Here is a 14512-nt window from a genome sequence, read left to right as displayed (position 1 = left end):
AGTGATAGGGGGAGTGAGAGTGATAGGGGAATGAGAGTGATAGGGGAGTGAGAGTGATAGGGGGAGTGAAAGTGATAGGGGAAGTGAGAGTGATAGGGGAGTGAGAATGATAGGGGAGTGAGAGTGATAGGGGAGTGAGAGTGATAGGTGAGTGAGAGTGATAGGGGAGTGAGAGTGATCGGGGTAGTGAGAGTGATAGGGAAAGTGAGAGTGATCGGGGTAGTGAGAGTGATAGGGGAGTGAGAATGATAGGGGAGTGAGAGTGATAGGGGAGTGAGAGTGATAGGTGAGTGAGAGTGATAGGGTAGTGAGAGTGATAGGGGAGTGAGAATGATAGGGGAGTGAAAGTGATAGGGTAGTGAGAGTGATAGGGGAGTGAGAGTGATAGGTGAGTGAGAGTGATAGGGGTAGTGAGAGTGATAGGGGAAGTGAGAGTGATCGGGGTAGTGAGAGTGATAGGGAAAGTGAGAGTGATAGGGGAGTGAGAGTGATAGGGGAGTGCGAGTGATAGGGGGAGTGATAGTGATCGGGGAAGTGAGAGTGATAGGGGTAGTGAGAGTGATAGGTGAAATGAGAGTGATAGTGAAAGTGAGAGTGATAGGGGGAGTGAGAGTGATAGCGGAGTGAGAGTGATAGGGGAGTGAGAGTGATAGGGGGAGTGAGAGTGATAGGGGAGTGAGAGTGATAGGGGAGTGAGAGTGATAGGGGGAGTGAGAGTGATAGGGGAGTGAGAGTGATAGGGGAGTGAGAGTGATAGGGGAGTGAGAGTGATAGGGGAGTGAGAGTGATAGGGGAGTGACAGTGATAGGCGAGTGAGAGTGATAGGGGAGTGAGAGTGATAGGGGAGTGGGAGTGATAGCGGAGTGAGAGTGATAGGGGAGTGAGAGGGGGAGTGAGAGTGATAGGGGAGTGAGAGTGATAGGGGAGTGAGAGTGATAGGGAAAATGAGAGTGATAGGGGAGTGAGAGTGATAGGGAAGTGAGAGTGATAGGGGAGTGAGAGTAATAGGGGAGTGAGAGTGATAGGGGGAGTGAGAGTAATAGGGGAGTGAGATTGATAGAGGAGTGAGAGTAATAGGGGAGTGAGAGTGATAGGGGAGTGAGAGTGATAGGGGGAGTGAGAGTGATAGGGGGAGTGAGAGTTATAGGGTAGTGAGAGTGATAGGGGAGTGAGAGTGATAGAGAAGTGAGAGTGATAGGGTAGTGAGAGTAATAGGGGAGTGAGAGTGATAGGGGGAGTGAGAGTGATAGGGGAGTGAGAGTGATCGGGGAGTGAGAGTGATAGGGGAAGTGAGAGTGATAGGGGAGTGAGATTGATAGGGGAGTGAGAGTGATAGGGGGAGTCAGAGTGATAGGGGAGTGAGAGTAATAGGGGAGTGAGAGTGATAGGGGGAGTGAGAGTGATAGGGGAGTGAGAGTGATAGGGGAGGGAGAGTGATAGGGGAGTGAGAGTGATAGGGGAGTGAGAGTGATAGGGGGAGTGAGAGTGATAGTGGAGTGAAAGTGATAGGGGTAGTGAGAGTGATAGGGGAGTGAGAGTGATAGGGGAGTGAGAGTGATAGGGGGGAGTGAAAGTGATAGGGGAAGTCAGAGTGATAGGGGGAGTGAGAGTGATAGGTGGAGTGAGAGTATTATGTGAGTGAGAGTAATAGGGGAGTGAGAGTAATAGGGGAGTGAGAGTGATAGGGGAGTGAGAGTGATAGGGGAGTTAGAGGGATAGGGGAGTGAGAGTGATAGGGGAGTGAGAGTGATAGGGGAGTGAGAGTGATAGGGGAGTGAGAGTGATAGGGGAGTGAGAGTGATAGGGGAGTGAGAGTGTTAGGGGAGTGAGAGTGATAGGGGGAGTGAGAGTGATAGTGGAGTGAGAGTGATAGGGGAGGGAGAGTGATAGGGGAGTGAGAGTGATAGTGGAGTGAGAGTGATAGGGGTAGTGAGAGTGATAGGGGAGTGAGAGTGATAGGGGAGTGAGAGTGATAGGGGAGTTAGAGGGATAGGGGAGTTAGAGGGATAGGGGAGTGAGAGTGATAGGGGGAGTGAGAGTATTATTGGAGTGAGAGTGATAGGGGAGTGAGAGTGATAGGGGAGTGAGAGTGATAGGGAAAGTGAGAGTGATAGGGGAGTGAGAGTGATAAGGGAGAGAGAGTGATAGGGGGAGTGAGAGTGATAGGGGAGTGAGAATGATAGGGGAGTGAAAGTGATAGGGTAGTGAGAGTGATAGGGGAGTGAGAGTGATAGGGGAGTGAGAGTGATAGGGGGAGTGAGAGTGATAGGGGGAGTGAGAGTGATAGGGGAGTGATAGTGATAGGGGGAGTGAGAGTGATAGGGGTAGTGAGAGTGACAGGGGAAGTGAGAGTGATAGGGGAGTGAGAGTGATATGGAAGTGAGAGTGATAGGGGAGTGAGAGTGATATGGAAGTGAGAGTGATAGGGGAGTGAGAGTGATAGGGGTAGTGAGAGTGATAGGGGAGTGAGAGTGATAGGGGGAGTGAGAGTGATAGGGGAGTGAGAGTGATAGGGGAGTGAGAGTGATAGGGGTAGTGAGAGTGATAGGGGGAGTGAGAGTGATAGGGGAGTGAGAGTGATAGGGGAGTGAGAGTGATAGGGGTAGTGAAAGTGATAGGGTAGTGAGAGTGATAGGGGTAGTGAGAGTGATAGGGGAAGTGAAAGTGATAGGGGAGTGAGAGTCATAGGGGAGTGAGAGTGATAGGGGTAGTGAGAGTGATAGGGTAGTGAAAGTGATAGGGTAGTGAGAGTGATAGGGGTAGTGAGAGTGATAGGGGTAGTGAGAGTGATAGGGGGAGTGAGAGTGATAGGGGAGTGAGAGTGATAGGGGAGTGATAGGGGAGTGAGAGTGATAGGGTAGTGAGAGTGATAGGGGAGTGAGAGTGATAGGGGTAGTGAGAGTGACAGGGGAAGTGAGAGTGATAGGGGAGTGAAAGTGATAGAGGGAGTGCGAGTAATAGGGTAGTGAGAGTGATAGGGTAGTAAGAGTGATAGGGGTAGTGAGAGTGATAGGGGTAGTAATAGAGGTTGGAGTAGTGGGAGGGGTTGGGGTGGGCCTGGCTGTAGCTCGGGGTGGCACAAGGAGCATCAGGAGTATGATGATGATGATGGGCTAGGGGAGAAGAGACGGGGGTTGTTTTAAGGCAGGAAGAGAAGCCGGTTCGTGACGATGATTGTTTTCTTGGTCATCCGCTGCCTCTGTTTCCTTCCACTCGCGTTGCCAACGATTTTGCCGGATCCCTCTTTGGTGCCATTCTTCTGACGTGGCCATAACATAGCAGTGTGCGTTCCTCTTTCCTACTACTACTGTTCATTTAATCTTTCTACGTTCATCCTAATGTTCCGTAATTGGTTTATTTTGTGGTACATCGTGCCAATTAAACCTATAACCCTCCACCGACCGGACACAGCTCAACAATTAAAGTTGTTACTAATTTGTTTTTTGTTTGCAAAAAACACGGGCCCTGTTGAAATGCGAGAAAGATTTTGAATGAAGGCAACTGGCACATTTCCCCCTCGTGACAGTTTACTTGGTTTGGTTCTGTCACGTGCTAAAGGGTTATAGACCTAACTGACGTCCTGCCTACACGACACAATCGTAACTTTGCTCGTGAAATTATTCCGAACGTCTAAATTTTCTTATTCTGTCTGACCCTTGTTATTCTTCGCGAGCATCTTATTTCTGGGCGAATTTACAGTTTTGACCTTGACTTAATGATACAAATTGCCTGGAGCGTCAGTTCTCCAACACGAGCCCCAAACCTCCCTATGGTCGAGATTTACATATTTAATAACAGATGATTGCAATATAGGAGTACCTAATTTATATGCAAATGGAGAATATTGGTAAACATGGAAATTCACACCACTGGGAGATGCTGATGATGGCATGGGGAAACACAGGCCTTAACCGCCGTGCTTCTTGGTAGATATTAACAATTAGTTAGCGGTGGAAACTGAACAATTTAACAACGGGCGTCAAGTCTATAAGGATTTTCGACGTGACCGCGTTACTTCCGGAGCACAGGGCAACCCAGAAAAATCTATTGTTGCACTGTACTGTTTGCTCCCACGTCCATGCTGCTCGCCTTCACTGACCCAACAGGTGTGCTAAAGCGTGGTCAAATCGCCCCCCATGACCCTGGCAGCAGATCGACAAAAAATGAGCCGTTTTGTGAACATCACTGCGGAGCGACACATTCCATGCGGACCTTCACGGGTTGACGCACCTTGTTGGTGACCTTTGCCCCGCCGGTTGACCCTGACAGGCGGTGAGCGACAAGGGCGTGAGCGTGCTGGTCCACTGCTCCGATGGCTGGGACCGCACCGCCCAAGTGTGCTCCGTCGCTGAGATCCTCCTGGACCCCTACTACCGCACCCTGCGCGGGTTTCTGGTGCGCCACGCGGTCACATCCCCCATCCTTCGAAGAGCTCGTGCGCATTTATTAACCATAAGCGACAATTATTTTTACTTTACCAGGCAAGGCCCACTGAGCTATATAGCTCTTTTTGAGAAGTGACCTGGCCACAAATAATAGCTGGACGAAGTGGCTCATCGTGTGCAAATTTACAGCAGCCAAATACTCTAAATGCATGATGTTGATTCTAAATGTGGAGGGAGAATCCGGAGGACCCGGAGAAAAATCCACACGACCACAGGGGAGAGCACGCGAACTCCAAATATACAGGCGTCATCAGGGTCGGGATCGAACCCACGACCTCCTGTTTACGAGGCGAGCTAGTAAATGCACGTAGGTGTGAATGGCCATTGATGTACTCAGAAGTGATATGAAATAAATGTGAGCACTGAAACACGAATAATTCCATGACGCTTTAAAAGAGGCCGGGAGTTTGAAGTGAACGATGTGCTGCGTGGACAAGAATACTCTCATTTGGTATATTTTCAGAATTCACTGATGCTTTCAGTATGACAGGGTTATTCTGTATCGCAAGGGTATAGTGAGAATAATGTAAATAAATGCGGAGTGGGAGAGCTATTTTTAGAATGGGATATTCAAAAATTCACACAACCTCACGCACCTTGCAATTATGGTAACTTGTGAATTCACTTCACATATGCAGTTGTGGGATAAAGACATGACGAATGAGGCCACAAAATAAATCTACTCCTACGCTTGTGTAGCTTCAGAAAATATCCCATACTTAAGATGTCTTGACTGTCGCTCGTGTGTGTGCATACATATATGTGTTTATATGTGTGCATGTTTTGATTTAAAGCTAAGAATATGTGTGCATGTGTTTATTGGGGAGCGGTAGTGTAGTGGTTAGCGTGCTGCGCTCTGAACTCGGCGACCCGAGTTCAATTCCCGCTCACGGCCAACACCAGTGATGATTATCCTGGGCCTCCCCTAGGTCAACTGAGCCTCAAATGAGCACCTGGTGTGTAAATATTGCCACTTGGGAGACAAATGCGGCCGGGCATGGTGCTGGCCACCCACCGCCGCGTCTTCATAGGAGCTCGCTAACAGCACTTGCTCCTACAGTCTATTAAGGCTTCATGCAGGGATGTTTGGGGGTTTTTGTGTGTGTTTATCAAGCTCCTTTTGGAGTGACAATGAGTCGGCACTACGTGTGCCAGTGTGAGAGCAAAGCTTATCTCACTGTGCATCTTGTGATCTGCATCTGCTCGCACAGGTCCTCATTGAAAAGGAGTGGATTTCTTTCGGACACAAATTCAGCCAGAGGTAAATAAAAGCCAGTCGCCGACAGCACGGGATGAACAATAAACTATCACATTTTCTGGAAAGGTCTATTGCTGGGTTGTTTCATCTCGGTATTGCTGACCTTCATTCTATTTCCGACGTGGAGTACCTGCTGGCACGTGCAGGGACAGTGCACATGCCCGCAACCGCTAGATCTCACCAAAGGATGTATTGGTTTTACTTTAAAGGTATTCAAAACACGCAGTGTTTTTCTATCCTTTTTTGTGTCCCCCACCACCCTCCCCCATTGTTTCCCAATTGGGCTGTTGAAGTCTTGCCATGAGACTCAAGGATTCATCCGCATCTCCTACAGAGCAGTGCAAAAATTCCTTTTAGAGAATGACCCACAGAAGCGGATATCACAGAGCTATTTCTGAAATCCTTTTCAGTGATCTCTGGCCCACAGAAATCACTCACTTCGCCACTGAGCGTAATGTTCATAGCGTGACAGACTGGAATTTATCCAAATTAAGTGCGTAATATAATTTAAGTCATCGGTGACCGGACTCAGACCATCAACTCACTTTACTTGAGACCCTGAATTATTTACAGGTGGCTGCCAGGATTTGAATGCAGGGGAAGGAAGTACATTTGGATTAAATGGAATGTGATTGCAGCGAATATTTTTGGCGAGATGTAGTGCCAGTTTTCTATGCGCTTAAATTTGAGAGCAGTGGCGATTAGTAGTACTGAGCCATACGCAATGGCATTTCTAAAATAAATGCAGCACATTCGCTAGTGTGAATGCCAACAGTATGCATTCAATTCTGCAGCCAACGTAACTATAAATGCGGCGAGAATATTTATTTGCGGAGAGTCTGAACGACCATGTTTCAGTTTAGAATAACGTCTCGTAATCAAGGGTCAATTGAATGTGTTCACCTTTTATGCTGGGATATGAACCTTCACAAGCACTCCATTGATGTGTTCAAATTAACAGTAAATAAAAAATAAACTCTATGCTAACGCTTGAAGGTGCCGACAGGGGGAAACTTACTGCGTGGAAAAATCCGAACGAGGGCGATGGGAAGAAGGAAGGCCGCTTTGATCACGTGATGCCCCAGCAAATTCTGTAAAGCTATACAACGGCATGTCATTTACAAGCTACGTGGGTCAGTGCCACTTGGAGAAGATTAAAGGCAACGCGTTGACAATGATGGCGAACAAGTGGAGACTCTTTGACTTTTTCAAGCTATTGACGCACATTTGTTATCGTGTTACAGTGTATTATTCTTCTTCGCATTAGAAACGATAATCCCATGTAAGTGTTGCCATTTTTTTTTGAAGCACCCTGAATATATACGCACCCCCAAAGGGATCAAGTCAGTGTATGCTTATGCACGTTTGTGCTTGTATGAGAAGTTACCCTTTGCCTTGTATGCACGTGTGTTGAACTTCCATTGCGCCGTACGTAGCCCACCGTGCTAATCGGAGGTGTGGGGGAAGGACAACAAACTGAACACAAGACGCAGTTATAAGGAAATGAGTTTCAGTCTCGACTTAAAAGTGCTTACAAGTAGGTGTGCTAATTTCCAGCTACCACCACAATAGCAGCAGCAGCAGCAGTAGTAGTTGCAGTTGAGTGACGTCACGTTTTCACAGCGCGTCACATTTAAGCACCCACTCGCGTTGCGTCTGCTCCGTCCCAAGGTGCGGCTTCGTCGAGGGCGACGCCAGGGAGGTTTCTCCGGTCTTCCTGCAGCTCCTGGAATGCGTGTGGCAACTCTCGCTGCAGTTCCCCTGCGCCTTCGAGTTCTCGGAGCGGCTGCTCACCAGCGTGCACGCCCACACGCACTCCTGCCAGTTCGGAAACTTCCTGGGAAACTGCGAGCGCGAGCGTGCCCAGCTCAGGTGAGGGACAGCGTGGTCGTCAGAATCTTCATTTGGAGGGCTGTCGCGGGGGAATCTGATCTGCGCCCTCCAAAAAAAGTCGTTTTGTTTAACACGTAGGCTTTCGCGACCAATATTATTCATAATAAAGGTTTTTAGGTTAGAGCGCGTTTATTTATAAATGTGTCGTAACCCTCCACCACCTGACACGGCCAATCAGCAAAAAAAAGTGTCACGTTGACAAAAGACAAATAATTCACTACTTTAGCCCACCGGTGTGTTGAAGAGTGAATCCACAACATTTACAGTTTGAGTACGACGTTTCGCTGGTAAATACATCCAGCATCATCGGGCAATTCGCCAGAATGGTAAAGTCCTCGCTTGCTCCCGGTTTTATATGTAAATGTTGTGGATTCACTCTTCAACACACCGGTGGGCTAAAGTAGGGAATTATTTGTCTTTTGTCAACGTGACACTTTTTTTTGCTGATTGGCCGTGTCGGGTGGTGGAGGGTTACGACACATTTATAAATAAACGCGATCTAACCCAAAAACCTTTATTATGAAAAGTAGTTTTGGTTTTTTTCTCAGCGCGGGGGTCGGCAAACGCACGCGGTAGGGAAGGAGCACTGTGGTACGTCTGGCGAGTGGTGGAAAATTATTGATTCACGAATTACATCTAGGGGTTAGGTCACGTGCAACGATCTGGACGAAGGTGTCGCCGAAAGACCCGTCGCCAACCGATGCAGCCGAACGAATGAAATCGCTGCGCGTACAAGCGTTTAACGCTCCGAATATTATTATTAGATTGAGTTCAGCGGTAAGTTGAAGAACAATTCCCACAAACAAGTTTAGCAATTAGACACTCAAGATTGTCATCATCATTATTCATACCTTGACTCCCGTGCAGCAGTATAATTTGAGGCGCCACAACATCAGGGTGTTTTAAATAATTTCCCATCAATGAACTCTGTCACTAAAGGACGCTTACGATCTGTAACGCCGTGCCGTGTTTATTTTTGGAAGTGTACCATGTGTCAGAACTCATAAATAGTGCACATTGAGTAAAATATCACCCAAATTATGGTCAATGCACGTTCATCCTAGTCAGGATTTTGATGAAGGTGGACATGTTTTTTGTTTAAAACCATTTCACTGAAACAATGTTCTTGACTGCACAGCAGACGATGCGTGCGATGTAACATTGTGTCGCGCCCGCTCTAGGGTGAAGGAGAAAACATATTCGCTCTGGGCTTTTCTGTGGGACAAACGGGAAGAGTTCTACAACCCGCTGTACCGCGCCGATCACAGGCAGAACCGCGGCGTGCTCAAGCCCAACCTGGCTCCACAGTGCTTCAGGTTTGACCAATCTACCCGCACCAGTGTAATATTCTGAACAGAAGAACACAACTCCTATTCATTTACCTGGGGATCAGCTGCTATGTTCCCCCCCTCCGCCCCTTCCCCTCCCCATGGATACATTGGCTGCTGGCAATACAGAGATGTAAATGATGAGGAAAAACCCACCATTTGCACAATAATAGGACCACAATGCACTTCTACGGGAACTGCCGTTGGATTTTGCCTGTGCGCATTGCAACTCATGGCACACGCAGCATTGTCACAACCCCAACCCTGTAGCATGATCCTGTTTAACGTGGGGTGGGTATGCATAGGGGTGCATGACACAGTCCCTAATAAACTCACTTCAAGTCACGTCACACGGTTCGCAGGTCGTGGAACTGCACCAGTGCTAACGGTCTGTAGGGACCCCAGGAACTGAGGTGCCTCTCTGGTGAGATGTTTACTACCTCGCATGGTATACAGGAGGTCGTGCGTTAGATCCCGAACCTGACGCCTGCTGTATATTTTGGCATGTCTCTCTCCCCGTGGTCGCTTGGATTTTTTTTCCGGGTCCTCCGATTTTTCCCTCCACATTTAAAATCAACATGTGTTCAGAATCTTTGGCTGCTGTAAGTGTACACATGATAAGCCACTTCGTTGAGCTATCATTTGTGATAGCCAGGCCGCTTCTGAAAAAGAGCTATACAGCACAGGGAGCCTTGCCTGATAAAATAAAAATAGCTTAGTTTAATTTAACTGGGCTACAAAGAAGGGGACATTTGACAGGGGCTCCTCTATCGTTCCTTGAACCAGGGCCCATGACAACCACGCAATGCCACCATGTGACTGTTTTCAAAATCTCGCCTCCGGCTGCAACTGCGCAGGTTTTGGCGAGGGATGTTCGATGCTCAGGATGGAGCGTCGTATTCACGGCCACAGGTCGCTGAAGCTGTGTCGAAGCTGCAGAAGAAAACGCAAAGACTTCAAGGCGAAGTTACAGAGATGGAGAAGGTAAGAGCTCAACACTTTTGATTTATCACAATCAGCATCTTTCTTTATCCTTGGAGAAATCCGATGAGCTGTGAAGCTTTTTTTCCACAGATGTCCAGTAGGGGTGGGTCAGAAAGTCACAACAACAACAAACAATACAAACAACATGATAGGAGCGTATGAAAGGTGAGGGGTCAACTGGTGGGCAGCATAGGGTGTGCAGCAAAATCCACTGTTGTTCTCTTCCCCTCTGCTCCCGACCACATCTATCCTTCCCCACGTTCACCGACTCACCCACTGACCAGCGTGGTGAAGTATGATTTTAAAAAATCCGCCATGAGGCACGTGGAGTTGGGAGAGCCTCTTCCAGCAGTGAGCTGTACAGTGCACATAGCTCAGGGGTGGCGATGCATCTGTCAAAATAACAAATACAATGTTTCTGTTATTGTCTAGTGGACACCTGGTAAAACTCTTCTAGTACCACAGAGAACTGTTAATACGTAACTTTTTTTCTAATTACATAAAGAAAACTAGATTTTTATTCGGGCAGCCTGAATGTTAGTATATTTTCAATGGCATATTTTTTGTATATATGTTGAACTTCTTTCGCACCGTACGTCGCCAACCGTGCTAGTCGGAGGTGCTGGGGAAGGACAATAAACTAAGCAATAAAAGCAGTCCTAAAGAAAATAGTTTTAAATCTAGATGATTTAAAAGTGCGTAGCTCCAGTGGCTTCCTAAGCTCGGAAGGAAGAGCGTTCCAGACGGCCCCAGAAGCGCATCTGAAAGCGCGTGATACGGTGACCCGTCTTTGTTCGACGGCCAGCCAAAAGCCACCGCTGCTGCTGCTGCTGCAAGGATGACCGGAGTTCGCGTGATGATGGTTTCCCGCTCCTTATCTTCGCTAACAGACCTTCACAGGACTGGGAGGCACGCTACCGAAGCAGCGCTCGCCCAGCCCAATCGGCGCTAAAAACCGCAAAGCAGCCGCCGAACTCACCCGCCTCATGGTGGCTCCCGAGTGGCAGGCGGCCGGCGCCGGCGGCGGCGGCGGCGGCGGCGGCACTTGGCTCTCGGCCGCCAGCGAAGGGGGCAAGAGCGGGAACGGCAAGGCCGATGACAGCTCCAGCGTGCAGGACGCCGAGTCGGACTGGTCGGCGCAGAACAGCGACCAGGAGTCGGGAATCGCGGACGTGAGCCGGTCCTCGCCGAACGGGGAGGACGGCCAGGCGGGCGACGACACCGGCGGCAGCCAGGGCCGTGGATGAGTCGCGGGCGCAAGTTGGCGCGATGCGCGATGTGAGACCGGGGGATGGGCGGTGACCGAGACGTGAGGAAAATTTTTCACGCAAAGATACACGGGAGTTAGATGCTTGTCGCGATTGTTTCTTCTTTTAAGAGGAGAATGTAATTTTTTGTATGTTTTCTATTTTTTATGCCGTTTTGTTCAAGTGTTTTTCCGTGTCTTCACTTTTCACGTAAACAACATCTGTTTGTCAACCATTAACTTTGCACTGCTGAGCTAAGGCCTCCATAATTTCCTTACATTTATTCCTTTTCCTTAGTTGTAAAACAAAAAGTGGCCTGTAGTGGCCTCTTAAGTATTTTAATTTTAAAACTGCATCTAAGTATTCCTCAAGACGGCATATTCAGCTTATTTTAGCCATTATTTGTTTCCAAAATGCTAGATACTCTATTCATATTCTTGATACACTGAACAAGGCAAATGCTTACAATTAGTGTTTTAAGCCTTCTAACTTGTCCTGTGTGTATGTTAAACTTCTTTCGCACCGTACGTAGCCAACTGTGCTAAAAAAAATTTTTATCCAAGTTCACTTCACATATCTGCCCTAGGTATATATCCTCTCAAGTATACGAGTGCGCAAGTTGGAATAAAACTCGGCTGATTGGAATGTTTTCGAAAAACGGACGTTAATTGTGAAAAGAGGCACAGCAACGTGCTAATAGAAGAACGTTTTAAATCAGTGGCGCGTCAGCTGCTGCGGCATAGCGAGAGAAACTTGGACATGGACAAAGAAAATTAAACAAAAGTTGAAAAAGTGTCCAAAGGAGGACGCGTCGCTGGAAGGGGGGCGATGGGCAGCGGTGAGGACTCGTGATAGAGGTGGCAGCCAAATTAAGGGGAGGTGACTGAGAGAACGTCAACAATCGAGGTGGAGCGATACGATCACCTCGTGTGCAGGAGAGACCCACTGTCGCGTCGCACGACTACGAGTGGTGGTGGACGCTTGAGGATGCTTTCATGTAGCAGTCGATAGGTCATGGCTGATCATTTAGATGTGTGTGTTAAGTCGCATTGTAATTTCAGTATTACACGGCAAGACAATTAATCGAGGCTTGAAACGTCGTTGTTTAGTTTGCACACCAAAGACTGTTTCCCTTATAAACCGGATTCCCAAAACAAAATCTCAATGACAATCAAAATTAAACCCAGCGCAAATACCGGGGGCACGTTGCAAAACTGTGAAGCTCATCGCCTGGATTATCTCCCAGGATTTCCACAAACCTTGAGGTAAGAGCTTCACCCGCAGCGATGTATCTCAAAGGGCACTCTCGGCCCTCGCCAAAACTGCTTGAGCTTTGACCTTTGACCTCAGTCTGGTTATCAGCATTGGCAGAGGGACAGAGGAACACAAAGAGGCCCATCCAGGCCCTCCGCGCTTCGTGCCACTGTGTGGCAGGGGTTATTAAATGGGTGTACCGTGTGGGTAAATTACGTTTCTCCCACTCTTTAAACTTAACTGCTAACTGATTTTTTTATTTATTTTACCAGGTAAGGCCCACTGAGCTTCATAGCTCTTTTTCAGAAGCGACCTGGCGACAAATAATCGCTCAACGAAGTGGCTTACCGTGTAGATATTTATAGCAGCCAAATACTCTTTCCTACTCAATTGGAGTGGATTTAATGTGAAGGCCGCAAATGCACTTTTTTATTTTGTTTACCAACTTATTAAAGTTGTGCTGTGGGCATCAAGTCATGAGATTGAATTCATTCGGAAATCTCACAGAGCAGTGTGTCCGCTCTGTCAGACAGTGGCTGCAGATGCGGTTTTTCAGACAAGAATCCTTCAAGGGGCCTGTTTATCCTCTACACCCAGTAGCTCTGCTATGAGATTGTTCGTCGCATGATAATCAAGCCGATATTAATTCCTACAGGTGGAATTCAGCCAGATTAGGTGCAAATTTTAATTCGATATTGAGCCTTTTGTGCAGTAAGGTGATTGCCGAGCTGACTAATTTACCGCAAGTATTCGATACCCAGCAAACTAAATATTGGATTTCATCGCAGCTCTTATAAAGCACCCAACCATGGAGTAGGGTTCTCGAAGGTTTTCCGTCACTCTCTCAGTGGGAGAATTTTCCCCCAGTAATTTTTTTCCTGTGGAAGCTGCGTGTAAGAATGGACCAAACACCTTTAAGCGAACTTCTCAACCTAGGCTTTCACAAATACCATTTTCCCGCTACTCGAGGCTACACATCATTACAAGTATATCAGATAACCCTCGGTAGCATTATTGTTTACTTTTTGTATTGATTTTTTTAAAGTATTTGAGATGAATCTCTTTATTAATCGTTCGTGCTTTTTTGAGCTGGGACAAAGTTTACGACGGACTAAGTTGCAGAGTATTAACGTGTGTTAGTAATGCTCCTGTCAGCAAACACACTACGACTGCAACAACAGAAGACGAGACGCCTGTGGGAGTTTAACGCCCCGATAAAGTGGAAAGCCCAATTACGAGTCTCTTTGAAGCCTGCGGTCGTGGGAACACGTCCCGCCTTGAACCGTAAGGAGGGTGGGGGGCAGCCAGTGCTGTGATCAAAAGTACTCGTAAATTCCAATGATGCATACAATTATACGCTAAGTGATGTTACGTAGTAATAATGATAATCTTCTGCCCTGTGTCAATCCAGTGCCGGATGAAGGCCCTCCCCGTGCCATTTTGGATCATGGCGGAGGTGGGGGAGGAGGCTATTTGACCATACTTCACCATGCTGGACAGTGCGGGTTTATCGAAAGGGAAAGAGAAGGGTTGCAGATGGCAACTCACCACTGATGTGAGCCGTGGCTTGGAAGGAAACTCAGGTCGCCCGGTTCATAGCGCAGTGCACACTAATCCATGCGACGCCGCTCATGGAGTACGTGACATTTTCACGTGAAAAAATATTTTACCTTCAAATTGTATTTACCTTCGCTTACATTATAACTGGGTGTAATGATGTCTATAAAGTACCTGCAATACCCTATTTATTACACACTGGTGTAATTAGTTGTTCGTTTGTCTGAGTGTTGTAGAAGTGAACGATGGAGTACACGTGTCATTTCTAGGTATAATGTATACACACAAAATAAATTACCACAGGAACCTGTTGTGGCCAAGGTGGGTTGGTGTCTCTGCTGATTTGAGTGGCCTCCTTGAGAACTGAAAGCTACGCACGGTTTTCAAACCTTACACAATTACAATGTTCTCCCTTAACTTGTGTCCTTCATAACGCGAATGGGATATAACGCGATCGAGTGAACGGAACTTTGTCGCGCGAGTAGGAATAAGCGGTTGTACCGCTGCCTCGGCGTAGCATCGCACGAGGCACCGGGATGCTGCTGG

General features: G+C 47.6%; 1 protein-coding gene across 3 annotated transcripts in view; it reads left to right on the top strand.

The window, feature by feature from the left end:
- Nucleotides 1-14286, top strand: part of LOC116942968 (phosphatidylinositol-3,5-bisphosphate 3-phosphatase MTMR6-like) — a 33797-nt gene extending 19511 nt beyond the window's left edge. For all 3 annotated transcript variants that reach the window (XM_032955501.2, XM_032955502.2, XM_032955504.2), the window contains exons 9-14: nt 4270-4395; nt 5657-5706; nt 7375-7575; nt 8778-8912; nt 9782-9908; nt 10799-14286. In XM_032955501.2, coding sequence (XP_032811392.2) covers nt 4270-4395; nt 5657-5706; nt 7375-7575; nt 8778-8912; nt 9782-9908; nt 10799-11155 — 996 coding nt within the window. In that variant the 3' untranslated portion in view covers nt 11156-14286. The remainder of the gene's footprint in view (nt 1-4269; nt 4396-5656; nt 5707-7374; nt 7576-8777; nt 8913-9781; nt 9909-10798) is intronic.
- Nucleotides 14287-14512: the final 226 nt, after the last annotated feature.

This window comes from Petromyzon marinus, chromosome 16 (genome assembly GCF_048934315.1).
Source record: "Petromyzon marinus isolate PM22_M1 ecotype Great Lakes invasive population chromosome 16, UKy_Petmar_22M1.pri1.0, whole genome shotgun sequence".
Lineage (NCBI taxonomy): Eukaryota > Metazoa > Chordata > Hyperoartia > Petromyzontiformes > Petromyzontidae > Petromyzon > Petromyzon marinus.
The sequence above is the reverse complement of the archived record's forward strand: the minus strand, read 5'-3'. Positions and strand labels throughout refer to the sequence as shown.